General features: G+C 45.0%; 1 protein-coding gene and 1 long non-coding RNA gene across 2 annotated transcripts in view; both read left to right on the top strand.

Annotated features, from left to right (window-relative positions):
• The window catches only part of LOC132416045 (liver carboxylesterase-like), a 35,686-nt gene extending 16,877 nt beyond the window's left edge, over positions 1 to 18,809 (top strand). The window contains exons 6-13 of the mRNA XM_059999286.2: positions 546 to 650; positions 3,675 to 3,713; positions 8,915 to 9,055; positions 10,667 to 10,747; positions 11,020 to 11,167; positions 17,014 to 17,145; positions 18,088 to 18,160; positions 18,438 to 18,809. Coding sequence (XP_059855269.2) covers positions 546 to 650; positions 3,675 to 3,713; positions 8,915 to 9,055; positions 10,667 to 10,747; positions 11,020 to 11,167; positions 17,014 to 17,145; positions 18,088 to 18,160; positions 18,438 to 18,621 — 903 coding nt within the window. The 3' untranslated portion in view covers positions 18,622 to 18,809. The remainder of the gene's footprint in view (positions 1 to 545; positions 651 to 3,674; positions 3,714 to 8,914; positions 9,056 to 10,666; positions 10,748 to 11,019; positions 11,168 to 17,013; positions 17,146 to 18,087; positions 18,161 to 18,437) is intronic.
• Positions 18,810 to 22,493: 3,684 nt separating this feature from the next.
• On the top strand, positions 22,494 to 23,972 carry LOC132416718 (uncharacterized). Its single transcript, XR_009517693.1, has 3 exons — positions 22,494 to 22,540; positions 23,352 to 23,500; positions 23,827 to 23,972. It is a non-coding gene; the product is annotated as an uncharacterized lncRNA (long non-coding RNA).
• Positions 23,973 to 25,694: the final 1,722 nt, after the last annotated feature.

Below are 25,694 nucleotides of genomic sequence, written 5' to 3' on the forward strand. Positions count from 1 at the left end.
TCTCTCTCTCTCTCTCTCTCTCTCTCTCTCTCTCTCTCCACTCTACTTCTTCATGTGCCTTTTTATTTAATTTTTCACCAAATACATACTGAGCATTGATTGTATGTCAGACACCGGACCAGGCTCTGGGCAGCCCATGTGTGCTCTCCGTGGTCCCGCCATCATGGAGCCTGACTTTCCTCCTTCTGCATCTTCCTCTCTGGCTGCACTTTGCAAGTGTCTAGCCTGAGGCCAAAAGGCTATTAATTGGATGAGCTGAGATTTGAAATTAGTGGGATTCTGGATTCCATGCTCTCAAGCCCCACTCCATGCTGCCTCTCTTTAGATGTTCAGCTTTGAGATCATTATGTCCACTTGAACAGAGATAAGGCAGCAGAGGCTGAGGAGTATAATTGACACGTCTGGGATCCCGGACATACTGGTCTAGAGTATCTTCTGCTACCATGTGTTGACTTTAGAAATTGAGGTTGGAACAGAACACCTCTTTATTGATGGAGGGAGGAGACAGGGCTCTTGAATTCTGCTGTCACCTGTGATCTCTGCAGAAAATTGCTGTCTTTGCTGGGTGTAAAAGCACCACCTCGGCTGTCCTTGTTCACTGCCTGCGCCAGAAGACAGAGGACGAGCTCTTGGAGATAATGCTGAAGATGGTGAGTACATCCAGTCTCATAGCCACACAAGCTCCCCGTCCTATAAACATGGCCCCAGGCTTCATCATTTCAGCTGTCCCCTTGCCCTGGAAAAACTACCTGGGACAGTTTCTCACCTCTCAAGAGCATTGTCAGAGCTCTGGATCTGAATGGGGAATTTCCTTCTTTCTTTTTTGTTATGGAATATCTCAGATGTTCTCAAAGACAAAAAATAACGTAATGGGGCTTCCCTGGTGGCACAGTGGTTAAGAATCCGCCTGCCAATGCAGGGGACATGGGTTCAATCCCTGGTCCAGGAAGATCCCACATGCCACGGAGCAACTAAGCCCATGCACCACAACTACTGAGCCTGCGCTCTAGAGCTCGTGAGCCATAACTACTGAGCCCACGTGCCACAACTACTGAAGCCTGCACGCCTAGAGCCCGTGCTCCGCAGCAAGAGAAGCCACCGCAATAAGAAGCCCATGCACTGCAAGGAAGAGTAGCCCCTGCTCACAGCAACTAGAGAAAGCCCGTGCTCAACGACGAAGACAAAACGCAGCCAAAAATAAATAAATTTATTTTAAAAATAGTAATAATAACGTAAGGAACAACTGTGTAATAACTCCTCATATCTATCAAAACTTACTTTTTCCAATATTGTTTTCTGATAGCTTTTTTATATATAACTATTTTCTTTATTGTAAATATATGTGTCACATACAATTTACCATTTTAATCATTTTAAGTGTACAATTCAATGGCATTGATTTCATTCATAGTACTGTGCAACCATCACCACTATTTCCAAAAATTTTCATCATCCCAAACAAAAAATCCCTACCTCTTTAAACATAACTCTACCTTCTCCCCTTCCCCCCAGTCTCTGGAAGCCTCTAATGTACTTTCTGTGTATGAATTTGCCCATCCTAGATTCATTCATGTAAGTGGAATCTGATAGATTTTTAAGAAATTAAACATTACACATTCTCAGAGGTGATTACCATCCTGAATTTTGGGGAATGGGGTTATTTAGAACAAAGCTTTTCAGAAAGGTTGTCACAATTGTCTTGGTTAATTTAGAAACCACCTCAATTATAATCCAGTGGTGGCTCAATTTTCTAGATTTTCTGCACGTCTGCCTCAGTAGTGATTCTCACATAATCGTCTATCTCCCCATTCATCCATCCAACCATCCATCCATCTATTCATCCATCCATTCATTCATCATCTTATTATACATCTGTCCATCCACCAGTGAATCCAATTCATCAGTATCTTTTCATCAATCTAATATCAATTTATCTATAACATTCATTCATCTGTTATCAATCATTCATATATCTGTATTTCATCATCCATCTCTCTAAAATCAGTGATCCATCCATCACCTAATCTGCTAGCTATCATCCATCTATCCACTTATCCCCCCAATTCAATACTCCAAGTATTGACTAATTCTATCCACCCAACCATCTCTCTTGCTAAGTGTATGGGGGTGGGTAACAGCGTGGGTGATGCAGACATAACTGGATATAGTCCCTGCTCATAAGGAACTATTCAAGGAGAAACACGCCCATATACTTAGTGGATTAAGTGTGGTGGAAATACAGAGAGGGGACGCATTCATTATAGTAAGCAGGGATGCTTCACAGAGAAGGTGACATTTCAGGATTGGTGGATGGCTATGGTAGTGGGTCATCACAGGAAGCTACAGCACAACAGATACCCAGAGATCACCACTTATAAGATCCGCTTATAAGGGGAGAGTCTGGACCCTGGACCCCTGAGGATGCTCCTGGACCCCCAGCGGCCAGCCTCCAGCACTGGACTCTGCTCTATTTCCATGGGTTAAGTCCAACGTAGCCTTGGATCCTGGTTTCTCAGGCTCAAATAAGGTGACCAATGTGCTCAAAGATAAAAACACAACTGTTTTCTGATGCCTGGAAAGAGGTAAATTTATTTCAGCAATTCTCCGTGTGGCACAAGAGATCCACTTATAAAGGGAGAGTCGGTGACTTTGGGAGAATCCAGAGAACCTAAGAGCCCATGTTATCCTTCTGAGATCTTCTGAGATCATGTGGAAGTGTTTCCATGATTATCCTCTCTCCCCAATAACACACGTGGGTGTGCACGTGCACACACACACACACCTGGATTGCGGGGCTACAACCCATAACGGAGGGACCCTTACTGGGACTTCCTGCATACTGGTCAGGACTGTTAGCTGCAGTGTCACAATAAAATCAGCACAATCTTGGTGAACTCAAAACAAAGAGAAGCGTGGAGTGGGGTGAATTTCAGTGAGCTTGTATGAGTCAGGATTTTCTAATGCAGGAGGAGAAAACTCATCTCGAAGTGACTTGAGAAGAGAAAGGGATATGTTGTAACAGAATCTTCAGGTAACTAACTGAAAAGTCCAGGAGTTGATGGCTTCAGGCATGTCCGGATCCAGATGCACATATGATATCATCAAGACTCTGTCTCTATCCCTCAGCTTTTTACCTCTCTGTGTTGGCTTCACTCTCAGGCGGATTTGTCCCCTGGGGAGGTTAGACAACAGCAGTATCCTAGACTTACATCCTATCTGCTTAGAAACCCTCTTTCCCAATAATTCCAGCAACAGTTTTGGGTAAACTCTATTGAACTGACATGGGCACATGTCCATCCCTGAAGTTATCCCTGTCTTCAGGGAGATGGTGCACCTCAGGTCACATATAGATGCCTGGAATCGTGGAGTGAGACTGGGGAAGAGGGAGTCCCCCAAAGGAAAATAGGGATGTTTTCGCCTGGAGGAACAAGAAGAGGAAATGGGTGCAGGGCAGGGCAGGCACAAGCAGCAGTCCTCTCCAGAGCTCCCCTCCCCCGTCCCATACCTGCACCCTGTACTCATGCCCAGGGGAGCTGGTGCCCTGCCCACTTCCTTTCAGCCCAGCCAGGGTGGCACCAGGAGGGAGGACTTGATACCTTTGACGCACAGCTCACCGGATCAGCTTTGCTCTCAGGAAGCCTTTTCACCCACAGCCTCTGCCTTTGTCTTCACAGAAATTTTTCGCTCTTGATTTACATGGAGACCCCAGAGAGGTAAGGACCTTTGGTTTCTTGATTACAGGTTTTAAGTCTTTAAGCTCCAGTTGCATATGAATGAAAGAATTCTCTCTTGTGAAATCATAGTAACTCCTTGCATTTACCCTGCTGAGGCCAGGAGAGGGACAGAGTATTGCCTGGATAGCACAGGGAGGAAGACCAATCATAGCACACAGAACCTGTTCCCCCAACTCCCAGTCCAGTGCTCTCTGTCATCAACCCTGTGTCCCCTGGACCCACCTACCCCCTCATCTTGTTTACATTCCTAAAAATGCCCTGTTAGGGGAAGGCTGGACTAGAAACGTCCACTGTGAGGAGTGGAGAGAACTGGACAATGGGGGCTCTTCAGGAGCCGTCACGAGGAGCTCAGATCTCCTGGGAGGCTGCAGGGGTGACTGGCTGTGCAAATTGCACTATTTGCAGGGCTGTGAGGAAAGGAGTCATGAATCTCAGTCCTGAGGACACTACCCTCCTCCCAGCCACGCAGAAAACTCAAACAGCAGCCTCCCATCTCCTTCCTCCCCTCCCACCTTCCAATGCTTTGCCAGGTTCTGATGCAACATCTTATGTCCTGCCCTCTCTGCTCTCTCCCTGGGGAGAGTAACACTTACCTTAAAAGGTGTAGAGAGGATTAAATGAGATTCATTCAGTCATTCAACAAAGACTTTTTTTTTGAAGTATAGCTGATTTACAATATTGTGTTGGTTTCTGGTGTGCAGCAAAGTGATTCAGTTATACATACATATACATATTCTTTTTCATATTCTTTTCCATTATGGATATTGAATATAGCTCCCTCTGCTATACAGTAGGACCTTGTTGTTTGTCTAGTTTATATATGGTAGCTTGTATCTGCTAATCCCAAACTCCTAATATATCCCTCCCCCACCCCCTTTCCCCTTTGGTAAACATAAGTTTGTTTCCTATGTCTGTATTTCTGTTTTGTAAATAAGTTTATCTGTGTCATATTTTAGATTCCACATATAAGTGATATCATATAGTATTTGTCTTTCTCTTTCTGACTTCACTTAGTATGATAATCTCTGGGTCCATCCATGTTGCTGCAAATGGCATTATTTCATTCTTTTTAATGGCTGAGTAATATTCCATTGTGTATCTATCTATCTATCTATCTATCTATCTATCTATCTATCTATTTATCTATATATATATATAGCACATCTTCTTTATCCATTCCTCTGTCAATGGATATTTAGGTTGCTTCCATGCCTTGGCTATTGTAAATAGTGCTGCATGAACATTGAGGTACATGTATCTTTTCAAAATAGAGTTTTCTCTGGATATACGCCCAGGAGTGGGATTGCTGGATCATATGGCAATGCTATTTCTAGTTTTTTAAGGAAATGTTCTCCATAGTAGCTGCACCAATTTACATCCCCACCAACAGTGTAGGAGGGTTCCCTTTTCTCCATACCCTCTCCAGCGCTTGTTATTTGTAGACTTTTTAATGATGGCCATTCTGATCAGTGTGAAGTGGTACCCTACTGTAGTTTTGATGTGCATTTCTCTAATAATTAGTGATGTTGAGCCTCTTTTCATGTGCCTATTGGCCATCTGTATGTCTTCTTTGGAGAAATGTCTATTTGGGTCTTCTGCCCATTTTTTTTTTTTTTTGATTGGGTTTTTTTTTGTTGTTGTTATTGAGTTGTATGAGCTGTTTGTATATTTTGGAAATTAAGCCCTTGTTGGTCACATCATTTGCAAATATTTTCTCCCAGTCCATAGGTTGTCTTCTTGTTTTGTTTATGGTTTCCTTTGCAGTACAAAAGCTTATAAGTTTGATTAGGTCCCATTTGTTCATTTTTGCTTTTATTTCTATTGCCTTGGGAGACTGATCTAAGAAAATTTTGTTTCACTTTACATCAGAGAATGTTTTACCTATGTTCTTTTTTAGGAGTTTTATCGTGTCATGTCTTATATTTAGGTCTTTAAGCCATTTTGAGTTTATTTTTGTGTATGCGGTGAGAGTGTGTTCCAACTTCACTGATTTACATGCGGCTCTCCAGCTTTCCCAGCACCACTTGCTGAAGAGACTGTCTTTTCTCCATTGTATTTTCTTGCCTCCTTTGTCAAAGAGGATCAACTGTAGGTGTATGGGTTTATTTCTGGGCTCTCTATTTTGTTCCATTGATCCATATGTCTGTTTTTGTGCCAATACCTCACTGTTTTGATTAGAGTAGCTTTGTAGTATTGTCTGAAGTCTGGGATGGTTATACTCCAGCTTTTCCAACAAAGATTTGTTCTTTTTCCAACAAAGATTTAATTAGCACTTTACTGTGCCAGGACCTGATTTATAAGCTGGGGATATAGCAGTGGAGGCCATGCAGACACAATCCCCTGCCCCCTTGTAGTGAGGGTGGCAGACAATAGACAAGCAAACAAAATATGTAGTATGTTTGATGATGGTGTGTTTGGTGAAGGGAAATGGGGATAATTTGCCAGTGGTTTGAATTTGCAGAGCAGGGTCAGGGAATAGCTGGATGCAGAGGTGACATTTGAGCCAAGTTCTGGAGGAGGGGAGGAAGCCAGTTGTCAGGAAATTGGAGGAAGAGTGTTCCAGGCAGAGGAAACAGCAAGGGACATGAGACTGGTGTGGACAGCCACACCAGTGTGGCTGGTGTGAAGGGAGAGAACAGGCTTGAGGCTAAAAAAAGAGTGGAAGGTGGGGGTGGTCCTTTAAAGGACTTGGATTTTGATTCCAAGTGAGATAGGAAGTCTTGGGAGGGTTTTGAATAGAGGAGTGACAGGATCTTAGATTTTGCAAAGGGCACTTTGCTGTGTTAAGGATGATGTAGGGAAGGGGCAGGGCAGGCACAGGGAGACCAGCTGGGGAGCCTCTGTGCTGGAATAATCCAGGCCCGGGATCATGGCAGCTTGGACTAAGGCTATAGCAGAGTGGGTGGAGAGAAGAGGTTTGGGCCTGGAGATAGATAGATAGATAGATAGATAGATAGATAGATAGATAGATATAGATATAGATATATAGAGAGATATTTTATGGAAGTATAGTTGATTTACAATATTGTGTTAGTTTCAGGTGTACAGCAAAGTGATTCAGTGATATATATAAATATTCTTTTTCAGATTATTTTCCATTATAGGTAATTACAAGATATTGAATATAGTTCTCTGTGCTATACAGTAAATCCTTGTTGTATATCTATTTTATATGCAGTAATGTGTATCTGTTAATTCCAAACTCCTAATTTTCCCCCACCCTTTCCCCTTTGGTAACCATAAGTTTGTTTTCTATGTCTGTGAGTCTGTTTCTGTTTCGTAAATAAGTTCATTTGTATCATTTTTTAGATTCCACATATAAGCAATATCATATGGTATTTGTCTTTCTCTATGTGACTTACTTCATTTAGTATGAGAACCTCCAGGTCCATGGATGTTGTTGAAGTAATAGCTGATGGAATGTGCTGATGCACAGCGTGTGGGGCGTGAGGAGAAGAGGAGTGAAGCAGGCCCGAGTTTTTTGTTTGTTGGTTTGGTTTGGTTTTGGTTTCAGCCGCGCTGCGCGTCTTGTGGGATCTTAGTTCCCCAGCCGGGATCGAACCCTCGCCCTCGGCAGTGAAAGCGTGGAGTCCCAACCACTGGATCGCCAGGGAATTCCCTCCTCTGGGTTTTTTGACCTGAGCAAGGTGATACATGAGGCCCACACAGAGCAGCCACTAGCAGCCCCTCTGGACAGCAGTGTTTACTGTCCCTCTTACTGTTGCTGGTATCAGTCAGTCCCCACTGGACACTGCCCTGGACGCCACCTTGATCAACTTGGACCCTTGTTGTCTCTCTACTGCCCCTCCCCATCCCATGTCCCACGGTCCTGACAGATTTCCCCTTGTAAACACATGCCGTCTCTGTCTTAAAAGACAGACCTTCCTTACAAGACAAATCCCCTCACTCATGGAGTTATTCATTCAAAATACATCTGAGTCCCTACTGTGTGCAGGCATGTGCAGAACACGTGCTCCAACATGTGACCATGTCTCTAGGGCACACCCCCAACATTCCTCCAAGCCCAGGACCCTTGGGGTTTGAGGTTCCTGGGATGAGCACTAAAGTGACACCTTTGTCACTTTGCTTATGCTGTTCCCACTCTTTAGAAAACTGTTCATTCTCCAAAGCCCACTGCCAACGGTAGGCACCTCCTCTGTGTGGTCTTCCTGGGTCCTCCTTCCAGAATGAGTTGCTACTCTTGCTGGCCTCCTACAGCAGCCCTTCCTGAACTGTGCAGCCTTTGGAAGTGAGCAGTAGTGGCACCCCAGTCCCTTCTCCCCTATCGTCAGCCATAGTGGATTAGGATTCAGGGCCTTGTCCTGCTGCATCAGAATCATGCGACAGAACCTCTCTTGCTGGCAACTAGAGCTGGCCTGTCATTCACTGGTCCTTGCAGAGCAGAAGCAGGTCCCGGGAGCCATAGCATCTCAGAGCCTAGGAATTGTCCACTTCTACCTGCCATCCAGGTAGGGGAATATGCACATGGGGCTGGTGTCCAGTGCAGGATCTGTAACAGCACTGCTAATGAATCATATCTAATGTTATTCAGCCCTTTCCAGGTTCCAGGTACTGTGCTCAGCATTTTGCATGTGTTCAGTAATTTAATCCCCACAACAACCCATCTTATAGATGAGGAAACGGAGGCACACACAGGTGAAACTACTTTCCCAAGTTACCAGCTAGTAAATGACAAAGCCAGATTTCAAATCCAGTCTGGCTCCAAAAACCCTGCTCCTAATGACCACTGTGACCAAATATGAACTATAACTATACCGGAAACCAGCTTCCCAGGTGGTGACATGTGAGTCGGTTGCTACTAATCTGTGGCCATGTCAATACAGTAGTCCCTCATTATCCTCGAGGAATAAGTTCCAAGACCCCCAGTGGATGCCCAAAACCTCAGAGAGTACCAAACCCTATATATCCTATGTTTCACTTCCTACGCATACATACCTATGATAAAGTTTAATTCATAAATTAGGTACCCTAAAAGAATATCCAAATGCTAGCATCACTACTCTTGGGCTTTGGAGCCATTATCAAGTAAATAAGGGTCACCTGAACACAAGCCCTGCAATACCATGAGAGTTGATCTGGTAACCAAGAGGGCTACTAAGTGACTAGCGGGCAGGAGACCCTGGCAACCATAATGGACACAACACTGCCCTCTTCCCCAGAGCTTTCCTTTCCTGCCCACCGTGCTTGACGGAGCGCTGCTGCCAAAGACGCCCGAAGAGATTCTGGCTGAAAAGAATTTCCACCCCGTTCCCTACGTCGTGGGAATCAACGAGCAGGAGTGTGGCTGGATTCTGCCGATGGTGAGAAAGTGCAGGCCTCTTAGACTCGCCTCCCTTGCCCGTCACATCACCCCTCCCATCTCTGGTCACAGGATCCCTCCTTCTATGCACGCACCTCGGGGACCTTCATACACCTTGACGTTTCCGTGGAAACCTTCTCCACGATGGCCCAGCTGTCATCTGGGTGGTGCGGCCCTGGGGACCCACATCCCCACACACTCTCTGCTTGTCCTCCCATCCAAGAATCCTGAAATGTCAGTGCCAGGAGGGCTGGTAGAGATAATCATTGGGCAGATGAGAAACCCAAGGCCTGGAAAGGGGAAGGGGCTTGGGAGTTAAGGAGAGTGAGGCCTGGGACCTGCAGCCTCTTCCCTGGGCTTGGTGCTTTCATAGTTTCTCCATAAATTCCACCCACCCACACCTCACACTCTCATTCATCTAACTGGAAAGATTCAAAGGAGCCTGCTTCCTCCTGAGTTAAAATTGACTTCTAAAAGTTAGGAAGTACTTTCCCTTCTGCCAAAGATAAACAAAGCCGGACACCAGTTGAAGTGGTAACAGATTTGATTCAGATACACCCTTGCTGTAGGAAAAAGATCAATTGTGAACTGAACCCAAGGCCGGGGGCTCGGGGAGGATTATCCGTGTAACTGGGCCACCTAGATTTGTTGGCTGGCATTTATCTGGAGAAGAAACAAACTTCTTCTCTCTTTATGACAGGAGGCCGTGGTGTAAGTAGAAGCAAGGCTCCTGCTGAAATTAGGCCTTTATGTTTCCACAGGGACTGGAAGAGAGAGCAAGAATTACCCCCTGAATGTTTGCTTTTCATAGAGATGGCTCTCAGGTCCTGAGGAAACAGTTTTGTGTGGTAGATTTACATCTCAAAGGGCAGAGAAAGGATTTATAATAACAAGGTTTTAAAGTAACTGTTCTAAGAATGGGTTCAGGGACCTACCTGCCTATCACCAGGTTTTGGCTAGAGCAAACGGTAAATTTTCCTGGCAGCACAGAGCTTTTTAAGGGGGCCTGGGGTCATCCTGGGGACATGGCCTTAAGCTGCTTGTGGCCGTGCTAGAGTTCGGTGAAGTCACTTAGTGCAGAGTTTTGATGCAGTTGTTATGTGCAGAGTTCTGCAGGTCTTCAGAATGATTTCAAAGATTATACCGAAAGACCAAAACCATAATGGCAGGATTTGGGGCTTTCTCAGTTATCTGACACAGGCGGGGTATTTGTGAGGTCTGTGTCATCTGCCCCAGAGCCCTCTACTTCAACACTTGGCTGGCTGAAACCTTCCCTCTCTGTCTTGATGACCACTGTGGAGACTCTAGCCTAAATATACATATATATATGTACGCATATACATACACACACACATATGTATATACATACATACACATACACACAAAGACTGGGGCAGCTTCCCTTAACAATTACTTTATCTTCCTTGTACTCCTTGATTTCTAAATATAAAAGTCCATTTGATTCATTGATTTTGCCCAACTCCTCAAAGACCCATGCCCATCAAGACATGACAAAGTGACCTTCAGCCTGCATTGGTTTGGTGTGTTGGTCACTTCGGTTTTTCTTGCCATTACCGGATGATTCACAATTGCTTAACCTTTGTTTTAACAGTTCATGGGCTACTCATTCTCTGAAGGCAAGCTAGACCAGAAGACGGCCACGTCACTCGTGTGGAAGTCCTACCCCATCCTTGTAAGAGTCTAGGAATCACAGGAACTGGCTGAGCCCTAAAGAGGGGAAGAGGCTTGTCCCCAACTGCAGAGCAACTAATGGCAGAATGAAGACTGGGGCTGGGGGGTTTCTACTCCCATTTTTATGCCTTTCCACCTCACCACCAGGAGTGGGCGGAAGTGGTTGCGCAGAACTTGAGAGGTTCGCCATTAATGCAAGCCTTCCTCCCTGGCTGGAGAAGCCATGCTGTTCACTAGGGCTGGGTGGTCACTTTCACTCTTGATCTATTTCAGAACATCCCTGAGGAACTGACCACGGTGGCCGCTGACAAGTATTTAGGAGGGACGGACGACCCTGCCAGAAGGAAAGACCTGTTCCTGGACCTGATTGCAGATGGGATGTTTGGTGTCCCATCTGTGAATGTGGCCCGTCACCACAGAGGTGAGTCATGGAAAGTGGACAGGAGAAGGACACTGACTGCACCAGCTTCACACTGTATTCTCTCCTAATGCTCAGCATAGAAAGATATGTGGAGGGACTTCCCTGGTGGCACAGTGGTTAAGAATCCGCCTGCCAATGCAGGGGGCACGGGTTCGAGCCCTGGTCCGGGAAGATCCCACATGCCGTGGAGCAACTAAGTTCGTGTGCCACAACTACTGAGCCTGCACTCGAGAGCCCATGAGCCACAACTACTGAGCCCACATGCCACGACTACTGAGGCCTGCGTGCCTAAGGCCCGTGCTCCGCAACAGGAGAGGCCACTGCAATGAGAGGCCTGCACACCACAACGCCCCTGCTCGCCACAGCTAGAGAGAGCCCACGCGCAGCAGCAAAGACCCAACGCAGCCAAAAAATATTAAATAAATAAATAAATTTATTTTTTAAAAAAAGATATGTGGAAACTCCAAGGTCCATTCTATATGGCCTGGGGACAGTCAGGGGGCACTGTCCTATTTTGGTTTCCACCAGGAGCGACTCCAAGGAAAGGATCCAAATACAAATATTTTATTTGGGGGGTGATCCCAGGAAACACCAGTAGAGGAGTGGAGAAGTGACATGAATGGAGAGGAAGCCAGTCCACCCTGCACTGTCAAGAAAGCATCCACTGTGGACAACTGGAGCTGGGGAGTTCTGAGAAAGACATATCTTAGGGTTATCCCAAGAGAGTGGCAAGAGAGCTGGGGTATTTATCCTCCAACTTTGTCAAGACATTGGTTGAAGGCTGTTCCCAAGGGCAGTTAATTCCCTGGTGCTTTGACCTGCTACACACATGGGCAGAGTGGTCTCTGGCTGCCAAAGACCTCAGGCAAAGAGCTGTGGATGCAGGAGGTGGAACTCAGGCTGACGTGCCCGGAAGCAGGGGATATGGGGAGGCACCGACAGCTTCTGCCACAGGGCTCCTTACTTGAATTGTGGTGGTCTGTGGGGCTAGAGGGGAAATCTTGGAAGATAGGTCTTGGAAGGTTTCCAAGATCAGAGCTAGTTGCAAACTAGTTTGTTAACCAGTGGAGCTGGGGGTAGAGTGAGGCCAAGAGTAAGACCAGGAGTGTTGTCTGGGACCAAGAAAGCTGAAAGGAGTGAGAAGGGGGGAGGTGTAGGGCAGGTGGTCTGGAGAATGTTGATGTCTGCAGCTGGCCTTGTTCCATCCCAGTGTGTGCTGGGTCTATCACAGGACCTTTCAACATATCCCAAGACTGTAGGGGGGATGTGAGGTAAAGGATGGATGAGCTCACCCGAACAGGAGGTGTCCCTTTGGGGCGCCTTGTTGAGGTCCTCACCGGACCCTTCCTTTTCTAGGAGCTATCCTTCACCTAGTCTGCAAGGCAGGAAATGGTTCTCTGATCCAGACCACTCTCTCTAACTGTGCTAGAAGGGTTTTAGAATTGGGGACTTTAAAAGCATAATAAAAATTAGCTACAGCTCACCTACCATGTCCCCAAAATTCAGGACAGTCATGTACAGGTGCTGGTTACCACTCCCTCCTCCATAGGGTCCTGATGAAACTCTTCAGCCAGGGGCTGCCTGGGGTCAAATCTGTTCTTTCACAAACTTGGCTTTGTCTCTCGATACGTGTGGTTTCCTCTTCCTCACTGTCTGTTGACCCAGCCATCCTGGACTTGTGTTTTATCTGAATCTCATGACTGCATTCAGGATCTTTTTTGCCTGGACTTCCCGGATTTTATCAACATTATTCTTTCCTTTTTAAATTTTTGTACTTGTCTTACCCTTTTTTTTTTATAGGAGAGAACTTTTCTGAATATAAAATTAACATCTTACAGTTGTAAAATATTTTGAAAATATGGAAACACATAAAGAAACTAGATTTCACTCATAATTCCTCCACCTAGAAGAATGTGCTATAAATTTTTGACCTATTTTCTTCTATTAATCTTTCCATATCTTACATATAATTTAAATATTAATTTTATCTTATGTTTTTGTTCACAGAATCCTATATTGTAAGCATTTCCTCAATGTCAACAAAAACTCATAAAAAACATCCATTATTTCATGGAATAATGCATTAAAATTCACTTTAGTCTTCCTGTCCTATTGGATATTTAGGCAGGGTGCCCATACTTTGGTGCTACAAAAACATTATGCTCAGCCTCATGTGCATAAATCTTTAACCAAATCTCTGATGATTTTCTTAGAATTGGTTATTAGAGGTTTAATTACTAGCCTGGGCCTGTAGGAGCATTTTAAATTTCTTGATACATATTGTGAAATTCCTTTCCAGTGTATAAGAGTGTGGATTTCTTTTTTTTTGATTCATTAATTTTTTTATCTCTATTGGAGTATAATTGCTTTACAATGGTGTGTTAGTTTCTGCTGTATAACAAAGTGAATCAGCTATACGTGTACATATATCCCCATATCCCCTCCCTCTTGCGTCTCCCTCCCACCCTCCCTACCCCACCCCTCTAGGTCGTCACAAAGCATCGAGCTGATCTCCCAGTGCTATGCAGCAGCTTCCCACTAGCTATCTATTTTACGTTTGGTAGTGTATATATGTCAGTGCTACTCTCTCACTTCATCCCAGCTTCCCCTTCCCCACCCCGTGTCCTCAAGTCCATTCTCTACGTCTGTGTCTTTATTCCTGCCCTGCCACTAGGTTCATCAGTACTGTTTTTTCTTAGATTCCATATATGTGCATTAGCATACGGTATTTGTTTTTCTCTTTCTGACTTACTTCACTCTGTATGACAGACTCTAGGTCCATCCACCTCACTACAAATAACTCAATTTTGGGTTTTTTATGGCTGAGTAATATTCCATTGTATATGTGTGCCACATCTTCTTTATCCATTCATCTATCGATGGACATTTAGGTTGCTTCCATGTCCTGGCTATTGTAAATAGTGCTGCAATGAACATTGTGGTACATGACTCTTTTTGAATTATGGTTTCTCAGGGTATGTGCCCAGTAGTGGAATAGCTGGGTGATATGGTAGTTCTATTTTTAGTCTTTTTTTTTTAATACAGCAGGTTCTTATTAGTCATCAATTTTATACACATCAGTGTATACATGTCAATCCCAATCGCCCAATTCATCACACCCCACCCCCACCCCCACCCCCACCCCCCACCCCAGCTTTCCCCCCTTGGTGTCCATATGTTTGTTCTCTACATCTCTGTCTCAATTTCTGCCCTGCAAACTGGTTCATCTGTACCATTTTTCTAGGTTCCACATATATGTGTTAATATCTGGTATTTGTTTTTCTCTTTCTGACTTACTTCACTCTGTATGACAGTCTCTAGATCCATCCACGTCTCAAGAAATGACCCAATTTCATTCCTTTTTATGGCTGAGTAATATTCCATTGTATATATGTACCACGTCTTCTTTATCCATTCGTCTGTCGATGGGCATTTAGGTTGCTTCCATGACCTGGCTATTGTAAATAGTGCTGCAGTCAACATTGGGGTGCATGTGTCTTTTTGAATTGTGGTTTTCTCTGGGTATATACCCAGTAGTGGGATTGCTGGGTAGTTCTGTTTTTAGTTTTTTAAGGAACCTCCATACTGTTCTCCATAGTGGCCGTATCAGTTTACATTCCCACCACAGTGCAGGGGGTTTCCTTTTCTAAGAGTGTGGATTTCTTAATTCTCTCAGTTGAGATACTAAGATTAAAAAATAAAAATAGGGACTTCCCCAGTGGTGCAGTGGTTAAGAATCTGCCTGGTAATGCAGGGGACACAGGTTCGAGCCCTGGTCTGGGAGGATCCCACCTGCTGCAGAGTAACTAAGCTCATGCCCCACAACTACTGAGCCTGTGCTCTAGAGCCTGTGAGCCACAACTCCTGAGCCCACGTGCCACAACTACTGAGGTCCTTGCACCTAGAGCCCATGCTCCACAACAGGAGAAGCCACTGCAATGAGAAGCCTGCGCACCACAACAAAGAGTAGCCCCCACTTGCCACAACTAAAGAAAACCCACACACAGCAACAAAGACACAATGCAGCCAAAAATAAATTAGTTAATTAATTAAAAAAATAATGCTGCTAATTTCATAAGCCCCTCCTAACCAAAAAACAAAAAATCACACTTTTAATTTGTGTATTTTTGATTGCTAGCTTTCCTTCCCTCTGCTTTTCTTATTGTTCTTAAATGTTATTATTCAATTGTGTGCCTACTTTATTTTGAAGACTTGTGGTTGCAGGAATTTAATAAATCTCAGAGGTTTAAGGCAGAAAGCTTAAAAAAAAACAAAAAGAAACAAAGAAGGAGAATATATTTTGGGCAGCATGCTGCCATAATTAAGTTCTCTCGTTCACAAAAGGTCTTTCCTCTCTGGCTGGGTTGTGAGTTCCATTCTAAAACTTCTGAGTGGCAGAGCCAAGGATAAAACCCCTCCCTACAGCAATTTCTGCTTGACCTTGAAACAACTGTTTAATAAGTGGATTATGGGACCACAGAAGGATTGCTTCTTCCAAAAACACCTCTTGCTAAACCACAGTGCAATGATGGGAGGTGAGAGAGGCAATTAAATAGATTATTCTACATCCTCCTGTGGGGATAGCATATATTGTTAAGCTACTTTGTGGGCAAATATTTAATGATATGAAGCAATTATTATAGCCATGTGAAATAACATATGCAATAGTATCCTAATTTTATATACATAAGTCGGATAAGTGCTAAAATATTAACAGGTTTCTCTGAGTGGTGGGATTAGATGTGATCATTTTGTTCTTATTCCTTTTTTCTGCATTTTCCAAATGTGATTCTGTCCCCAGGAAGGGAAAAAGTGTGATATTTTCCTGCCAGTCTGACTTGTGGCCTGACCCTTCCCGGGTAGAGTCACTCACTCTGGGCATAATGATCAATGCAGAGCACAGAGCTCCCCGGGCGGGTGGCCCGTGAGTTAGCCCTGAAGGAGCAAGATGGGCGACGCTGCTGAAGCATCAGCAGGAAAACTGACATCTTCCTGGGGCTTAGAGAGGGGGTGGTGAGCATAGGGGCAGGGGAGAGGAGGAGGGAGGAACTGTACCCTTCCTCGGCCCCTTCTTCCTTCTGCCACTACCTTAACATTCCCTGCGCCAAGCAGGAAGCAAGACCTGTGAGATGACAGAGAAAAAGGAAATGCTGAATTGTGGTTTCCTGAGACACAAGGAATAGACTCTCCCCTTTCTGCATAGGCTTGTATTTAAATATCTGCACTTTCAGACCAGCAACGTGGATTTACTTCACTCTTCTTGGAATACATGTGAAAAACACCAGAAACGCTCAAAATGGGCATAATAGAAGACACCTGTCAGGCTGCAGGTATTCTCCAAGGGAATGAAGACTAACCTGTTAGCAATGAAATACGGTAGTGTAAAGTGTGTGCATATAGACGTCGTGTGTGTATGAATGCATCAGAAGGGGCTTATGTGAGTTGACCTAGTGCCCCTGTAGTTATTTTGAATGGATCTACCCAAGGTTTCAACATTCATTGATTTATTCAATCAATCTTCACTTATTCATTCAATGAATACCTGGCTCAAATCCTATTCTACCTCCCCCAACTATGCACCCTTAATCAAATCATGAAATTTTTCCAAAAGTCTTTTTCTCTGTTATGCTGATAACCAGGGGCTTCCTGCAGGGACACACAGGATCTGGCACACAGTTGCTTCTCACAACGGGCAGCTGCTGTTAATATTGTTGTTCACTCAGGACCAGGCATGCCCCCAATTTCCTGATTGCTCACAGCGCCCCTCCCACCCACCTCTGGAGCCCTTGATACCATCCAGGTGTGCGTCTGCTGAAGTGAACTGTGCATGAATCCATGTCTTCCAGATGCCGGAGCCCCCACTTACATGTATGAGTTCCAGTATCGCCCAAGCTTCTCATCAGCCATGAAACCCAAGACGGTGATGGGGGACCATGGGGATGAGCTCTTCTCGGTCTTCGGGGCTCCATTTTTGAAAGGTGATGGCCCTTTGGTGACTACAGACTTGGAGTTAGGGGATCTGGGTTCAAGTGTTGGTTTGGTGGCCTTGGGCAAGTTCCTCCTTCTCTCCAGGTCTTAGTTTCCTGAATTCACCATAACAGGGTTGAAGGACAAAGGGTCCTAACCTTTCTCTTGCTCTAATGTGCATGGTGGAGAATGTGTATCCTTGCGCCCTCCTCCATGGTCACTCTAAGAATCCAGATCTGGGCATCAGTAAGACAGGAGGTGGGTCACCTGCAGGGCCCTGCTCAGGGCTAGAATGCCACCACTCACTTCGCACTCACAAGAGCATATCAGAAGGTACGTGAGAGTAAGGTTAGAATTGCTCTTAACCTTGAATCAGGACTAATATGTTTCTGTCTATCCAACCATCCATCTATCTACCTAAAAGTCATATCTTTTAATATTTTAATACACTTAAGAGTATAATATTTTAAAGAAAGACTTTTCACAGACGTCTTCAATGTCTTAACCCTCAGCAGTTACCGACAACTTGTGTGTGACACAACCCAGGGCTGTACATGGCAGTGCCTCTGGGCACTTTCTGGTTGGGTGACTCTTTGGGGGCCTTGCAGCTTGGTTATTTTTCAGATTCTATGAAAATGTGTGTGGGTGTAGGAGATTGAAAAAAGACCCAAAGGAGAGTATCCTGGGAGGTGGGGTTACTGTAGCAGAAACCCTGGGGTGTGGCCCTGTGACCCAGCCAGTTTATGACTACAGCCCTTCACTGAGCCCGACCTAGGTCAGTAACTGTCAAGCTTAAAGTGCACTTGAATTACCCAAGATCTTCTTAAAATGCGGTTTTGACTCAGTAGGTCTGGAGTAAGGGCCCCGTTTCTGAATTTCTAACAAGTTCTCAAGGGCTGCTGCTGCCCCTGAACCACACTTTGAGTAGCAATGGCTTTGTCTCCTCCCCACAGATGGTGCCTCAGAAGAGGAGACCAATCTCAGCAAGATGGTGATGAAATTTTGGGCCAACTTTGCTCGGAACGGGTGAGCTGGTGGCACAGACGGAGCAGGGTTGGGAAGGGGCAGGGCGTGTCTGCTGGGTGGGAGGAGCTTCAACGTGTGCTGGGCAAACTCCCCGCCCTGTGGCCCCTGACGTGAGAGCTCCCTCAGTGGACAGGCTGCCCAGGAGATGGTCAGCCTCCTGTCTCTGGAGGCGTATGAGCCTTTGGCAGAGATGAAGCCAGGGGGTCCCTGACAATCTCTGAGGGTTGTTGGGGCCACACAGTAGCTTTGGGGAATTTCTATGTGATTCTGTTCCCAGGAATCCCAATGGGGAGGGGCTTCCCCCTTGGCCAGTATATGACCAGAAAGAAGGGTACCTTCAGATTGGCGTCACCACCCAGGCAGCCGAGAAGCTGAAAGACAAGGAAGTGGCTTTCTGGAACGAGCTCCTGTCCAAGGAGGCGGCAAAGAAGCCACCCCAGTTAAAACATGCTGAGCTGTGAACGGGAGGCTCAGCTGGCCTTGGGGGCTTGTGGGACCCCAGACAGGGGTATTCTATAGAAGGTGTTTGTGGGCCTAAGAGGCATCTTATTGTGGAGGCTGGGGAATTATCTGATGGGAGTAGCAGAGGTCAGGGAGGGGGAATTTCTGTTTCTGTGGCCTCAATTTTGGAAATAAATGTTCTTTTGGAGACCAAGTCAGTGTCTTTGTCTTGGGCTGGAATTAAGTCATCCTCATTAGCGAGAGAAGGATGAGAGAGGGCACCACTGGCAGGAAGGTGACTCAGGCAGCTCTGGCTTGGCCTCTGGACAGGAAGAGTCCAGTAGGCTGGGCCCTGGGAGGGGCTGAGGGGGACACTGCATCTGCTCCATGTCTCTGGGCCGTCAACAACTCCAGTAAGTGGATGTGAGGGAACCAGAGGGCAGTGTCCCTCTCCTCCATGTGGAGCCGCCTGTAGACATGGAGGGGGCACAGACCGAGGATGTACCTGGAGTGGGAAGGAGGGGGACTTGCCATGGTGACACTGTGGCACTGTTGTGTGGCCCTTACTGACCCTCCCACAGGTCTACAATTCTTTCTTCAACTTACACAGTATCCTCCCAGGCCCCTCCCTGAGGCCGTCTCTTCCAGCAATTCCTCTGAACCCTTTCTGCATCCTGGACCACATCAGGTACAAGCAGTGACCACCTTGAAGTGCGTCCCTGAAGTGTCACGTGAAAACTGACTCTTTCAGAACCCCTGGGGTGACTTCTGGCTCCTGGGATATAGAAAGCTCTAAGGAATGCCACTCCCACCTTAACAGAAAGAAAAAAGTGGATTATCCTCAAAATCATGACTTTCTCTGACTCATTCAAAGAGGTTGCAAGGCAAACAATTACCCTGAAATCTCGGGGAAGACAGGCATTTTGAAGGAGAGATGGGAAGTGAACACTGGCTTACCGTCTGCAGACAGATGGAAGATGGAGTCACCATATGTGTGAGTACAATTACTCTTAAAATTCGAATCGAGGGCTAAAGGCCAAACATAGGTGAGTATGAGAGTATAAAATCGTCAGGAGCCACGGACCCACAGGAGAGTACAGGGCCTCATTACAGGCCCTTCTCCATGGACCTCTGTCAGGGACCTGTGAGAAATATTGGGAACAGGTAGTAAGACCAGAGGATGCAGGCTTGAAGCCCTGCCCAGACGCTTCTCCCCCTAAGAAACAAAATCCCTTAACCACTGGGAAAAGGCAGCAAACCCATTCCCCTTTGGGCCCTGGGGAAGACCTATTGAAGCTGAGGGAAAGGAAAATTTAAAAACCCTCTACTACTGGGAAAGGGACAGGAAACTAACCTGGGTCCCAATCATTAAAGGTCTTTTACTGCAGGGGAGGGGAGAATCACTGAGAAAACCCCGTGTCCATGACCAAGGGACTGCCTAAGATTGCGGCTGGACCAGGACACAAGAACCCGCCCCTGGATTCCACCACCAAGTTATCAAGCAGTAAGTACTGAGCAGCAGAAATCCACCACTGGGGGAGGAAGAACGTGTGGAGAGAGACTCCCTGAGGGGCAGGAGCACAGGGCAGGCCCCAAACTGAGGGCAAAACAGGAACACTGAGTGAAACCTTTCAGCAAGCCCTCCCCCTCAGCACAAGGTAGTACAAAAAGAATTTGAAGCAGGTGGTGCACTTAAGAGAACCATAGCAGAACCCAAGCTCTGCTCAACTCCTGACTAAATTGCCTCAAGTCCCCCAACACACAGTCACATGCACACACACACACACGCACGCACAAGCCCCAGTCTAGTAGAAGAGGCATGTCCATCCCCAGTCATAAACACTATTTACTTCAGTTTCTTCCCCCCTGCACAGGGTGTCAAGCATTTCATCTAAAATTATAAACACACACAAAAAAAGGAGAGAGGAAAAAACACACTAAAAGGGCAAAGCAGTCAGTAGTACCAGATTCAGAGATAACCCAGGTGTTAGAACTACAAAAGTAGGAATCTAAATAACTCTATGAAAAACTTACAAGAGCAGATGGGTAATTTCTGGAGAGAGAGAGAAGCTCTAAGAAAGAAGCAAATGGAAATATTAGAAATTAAAAAGAATAGTAAGATATGAAGAATACCTCCAACGGGAACAGATTTTTGGTTGCCAATGGGGAGGGGCAGTGGGGGAGGGATGGATTGGGAGTTTGGGATTAACAGATGCAAACTATTATATATAGGATGGATAAACAACAAGGTCCTACTGTATAGCACAGGGAACTATATTTAATATACTGTGACAAACCATAATGGAAAGGAATATGAAAAAGAATATATATATGTATAAGTGAGTCATTTTGCTGTACAGCAGAAATTAACACAACTTTGTAAATCAACTATACTTTAATAAAAGTTTTTAAAATAAATAAATAAAAATAGGACTGTCCAAAAAAAGAATAACTCCAATGGGTTCCTCAGTAGATTTGAGGCAGTTGAGGAGAGAATGAGTGAACTTTAAGAGAGGGCCATATAAATTACCCAAGTTAAATAAGAAGAAAAAGTAGTGGAGAAAAAAGAACAAGAGTACAGAGGATCCAAGAGATGTGTGACAATATCTCATGTCCAATATATGTGTACCTGGAATCCCAGAAGGAGAAGAGAGAAAAAAAATGGATAGAAAAGATATTTGAAAAAAAGATAGCTGAGAATTTTCCAAAACAATGAAAGACAAAGATCCAAGGAGATCAGACAGTCAGGCAGCGATGGGATCTATTTTCCAGTGTCCTCACACAATTCAGTGCTGCAGCATCACTGAGTGATTCCTCCCTGGACAGGGGGCCAGGCTACAGAAAAGTAGAGACCCAGGGAGCCCAGTCTCACTTCATCAGAAGCAGGACTTTGTTATGTAATCCAGGGTGTCTCAAGCTCAGTACTGACATTTCGGGTCAGAAGATTCTTCGTTGTGGGAGCCGTCCTGTGCATTGCAGGGTGTTTAGCAGCATCCCTGGCCTCCACCTACCCTATGCCAGTAGCACTCCCCTAGAGTGACAACCAAAAATATTTTCAGATATTGCCAAGCGTCCCCTGGGGCGCAAAATAATCCCCATTTGAGAACTGGTTCATTTACCTAGTAAGTCCCCGGGGGAAGGGGTTGGGGGGCAGGGGGTCGTAGGTACATTGACAGCTGGATATGTTTTTTAAAAATCAGCAACATAATTTAGCTATGGTTACCCAGAATTCTAAGTACTCCCCCTCGCAATGCCATAGCTCTTTGGTTCATATCTGCAAGTCTGAGGACTACAGCTTAAAAAGGGATTGACTTTTAATGGATGTCTGCTGCCACCTGATGGTAATTTAGTTCATTGCACTCTGCGGGAAATCCCAATTCAGTCTTGCTGGTCAACCAACCAGCGCTTCAAAAAGTTAAGACAATCAGATTTGCTTTGCTCAGATCTTAGAAAGTAGTTCTAAGTTCACAGATGACAGGCCCTTGGGAAAACAATTCGGAGTTAGCATAAACTGCTATAAGCAGTGACCCCCCCCTTTTTTCTAAAGCCTTAGTTTGAATTTTTAGGACATTAACTTTGTCCCCAATTTCCCTACTACCAAAAGTCCTATTTGCAATGCATTTATAAGTTATAGTCAGGCACAGTTAAATTCATTTTGTGAAGATTTTTTTGAGAATTTCATAGTACAATTGGAGATAATTAGACATATTTAGGATGCCATAAAATGGGAACATCTTGTATTAAAGCAGTATTTTCCAAATTTGTCTGACAGAAAAAACAAAGCGATACACTAAGCCCAAGGCAGGGCCCTCCAGCGACTGTTAGCAGCAAGGAGGGCTGTGGACCTCAGTGTCCGGAAGTGTCGGAGCTGTTGCTATGGTGACCTTGAATGCTGGCTGACCTTGAGGATGGTGAATAATCCCAAAACTCGGTTTCCAGGTTTGTGCCACCTCCCTGTCCCTCTGGGCCCAGATAAAATGGTTATTCAGAGCTCAGTCTTGGACAGAAGCCAAGTTCCACAACTGTTATTAATATGAATAATACTTAATAGCAATAACAACAATGTTTCAAGAGGCTTCAAGAGAATTCAAGTGAGTGCAGCTAGAACCTTGGTCTGTTCCTAACACAGCGGCCGGACTAATCCTGGTAGAACATCTCATCTTCTGTTCCAAACCCTCCAATAGCTCACCACTTCTCTTGGAGTAGAAACCAAAGTACTTATGTTGGCTTACAAGGCCCTACATGACTCCCTCCCACCAGTTCCATTTGCCTAGTCCTGTACCTCAGGACTGTCAAAAATGTTCTGCCTCAGGGCCTTTGCACTTCTGGTCCCCTGTGCCTGGGATGCTTTGTCAGTGGCTCCCTCCATCATCTCCTTCAAGTCTCATTGTCCCCCCCTCAGAAACTTACCCCATTCCCCTTCCCAGCTTTATTTTTTTCCTGAGCACCTGTCATTTTCTAACTTCCCCTAACAGAATGCACATTCCATGGGGCCAGGGACTTTACTAACGGAAAAATCCTTGCTTTCTGCAGATGTTAATTGGCAGGGTGTGTACATTAGAAAGTCAGACAAGCAAACTTGTGAATTAAAGTTCTATCTCTTTGGAAACAGGGACATTATTTGAAGGAAACCATTCATAAGCCATTATATATTTATCATGAAAGATGCCTTATAATTATAGTTTAAAATGCATAATTTTTTTTACTTAGCCCATGAAGTAATATAATAATCCCCTTATTGGCTTTATAGGTTCAGATGAAATCTGACCTACATTCCCTCATTTCTTCTGCTTGTTACCTTAAGTGTTTATTCGGTCAAGGAAGACCCAAGAACAGTGAACGGCGGCTGTGAAGTAAATTGCTGTAGACTTTAGAATAACCACATTGGAGAAATTAACTGTGAGTGCTGTGGGGACTCTAACAAAACCATGAATTTAATCACTGATGGGTCTGGGGTCTGAGGATCTGGGGTCAGTATCAGATATGGCATCTGAAGGCTGGGGTCAATCCTTGTCTTTGCCATTTACTGGGCATGTCACTGTGGGCCAATCCCAGTGTCAAGAACAGTGTCTGGCACATAGTAGGTGCTCAGTGGACTTGGCAATGCACCCTTGGAGGCACATGGGGGTGGGACGGGTAGTCAGAAGACCCTTGGAACTCAGAGGGGGTCCCAGGTGGGGAGGGAAAGGTGGACATGAAGGATCCTCTCCTCTTCTATTTTGAAGGACTCTGAACAATGTAAATTCCATCAACACTGATTGATGCCCATGGACCAGGGCTTGGAGTGAAGCCTGCAGGGAGGTCAGAGGCCAGCACGGAGGGCCCACCCTGGAGAAGTTCATGGCCAAGCCCACATATCCATCCAAAACGGGGCAAGGTAGTCTGCACCACTGTGGGGCTCAGAGTGCAGTGAGTGGGGAGTAAGCTGTTCTGGGGGAAGGGGCTGGGGACCAGGACATCCTGGTGGGTCTGGGAGAACGAACGGGAGACGACCAGGAGGAGAAGGTGGGGGCATCATCTTGGGGCAATAACGATACATTTGTTTCTTTTTGCTCCCTTCCTTCCTCCCCCGCCTTGATTTCTGAAGTCATATATTTTCTCTTGGTAGAAAATTTATAAATTATAGAAAAGAACTAAGAAAATCTCACCACCCAGAGATGGTCCTTGGTACCATTTTAGTATATGTCCGTGTAGACTATTCGGGGCATTATTAATTTTTAATTATGCATAATACACGAATATACTCTTCTTGTAAAAAGAATTAGAACATTACAGATAGGTCTCAAGTCCCCTTAGACAGCCAGCCCCACTCCTGGAGCTGGCTCCAGCCCTTGCCTTCCAGATGACGACTCATCAGGGTAATAAATATCATTCCAGACAGTTCTCTATGTATGTGGAGATGCAGAGACCTGGTTTTCTTTAAGTTAGTATATATTTTATATCACAAATTCAGCTTTGTGGTTTCATTTTTCTTCTTCACATTGAGTACTTATTCTAATATATGCTTACACATGTACTTCTAGAAAACACATTATTTTGTGGGTTTTTTAATTTGTTTGAACTGTATTTTTCATACTGTTGTGATTTATTGACTTAGGGCAGAGGCGTTGAGAGCACGGGCTCTGGAACCTGATTACATAGGTTTGAATCTTGTCTCTACTGCTTCTTAGCTGTGTGACCTTGGGCAGGTTACTTAACTTCTCAGTGCTTTGATTGTCTCCTTTGTAAAAGGGAGATTTTAGAAGTTAGTATCTCCCTTCCTAAAAAAGTTGTCATGAGGACAAAATGAGATAACACATGTCACCTATTAAAAACAGTGCCTGCCATGTGAAGGGCTGCAACTAAATGTTAGGTCTGATAAATTTGTTGATATTTATAGGACCATCTCATCATCAAGTGGTGAAATAGCATAATGACTTAGAGCATGGGCTCTGCAGCCAGGATGACTGCTCCCTGGGTTCAAGCCCCAGGATCACCATTGGCCCAATGAACTTTGGGCACGTTTCTTAATTTTTCTATTCTTTATCTATAAAATGGCTTGACGACAATACCTTCTTTATAGGGTGAGAATTACGTAAATGTGCCTAAGTATTTAGAAGGGTACCTGCACTTAAGTGTTCTGATAATTTTCTTTTTGTCTGCTGCCAAATATTTCAAAGAATGATTATAGTACCATTTTTTTATTAATTAATTTTTATTGGAGTATAGTTCCTTTACAATGTTGTGTTAGCTTCTACTGCACAGCAAAATGAATCAGCCATACATATACATATATTCCCTCCATTTAGGACACAACAGTGCATTAAGTAGAGTTACCTGTGTTATACGGTATGTTCCCATCAGTTGTCTACTTTATACGTAGTATCAATAGTGTATATATGTCAGTCCTAATCTCCCAATTCCTCCCACCCGACCCCTTTCCCCCTTGGTGTCCATACATTTGTTCTGTACATCTGTGTCTCTATTTCTGCTTGGCAGTTAAGGTCATCTTAATTGTCCTGCTATGAGCAAGGAGATGGGCTTTTTTCCCTCACATCTGCCCAGGGGTGGGGTGCAATGTGCCAGGCATCTTAGGGGGGGCAGAGGCCCCAGG

The sequence above is a fragment of the Delphinus delphis genome, chromosome 20 (genome assembly GCF_949987515.2).
Source record: "Delphinus delphis chromosome 20, mDelDel1.2, whole genome shotgun sequence".
Lineage (NCBI taxonomy): Eukaryota > Metazoa > Chordata > Mammalia > Artiodactyla > Delphinidae > Delphinus > Delphinus delphis.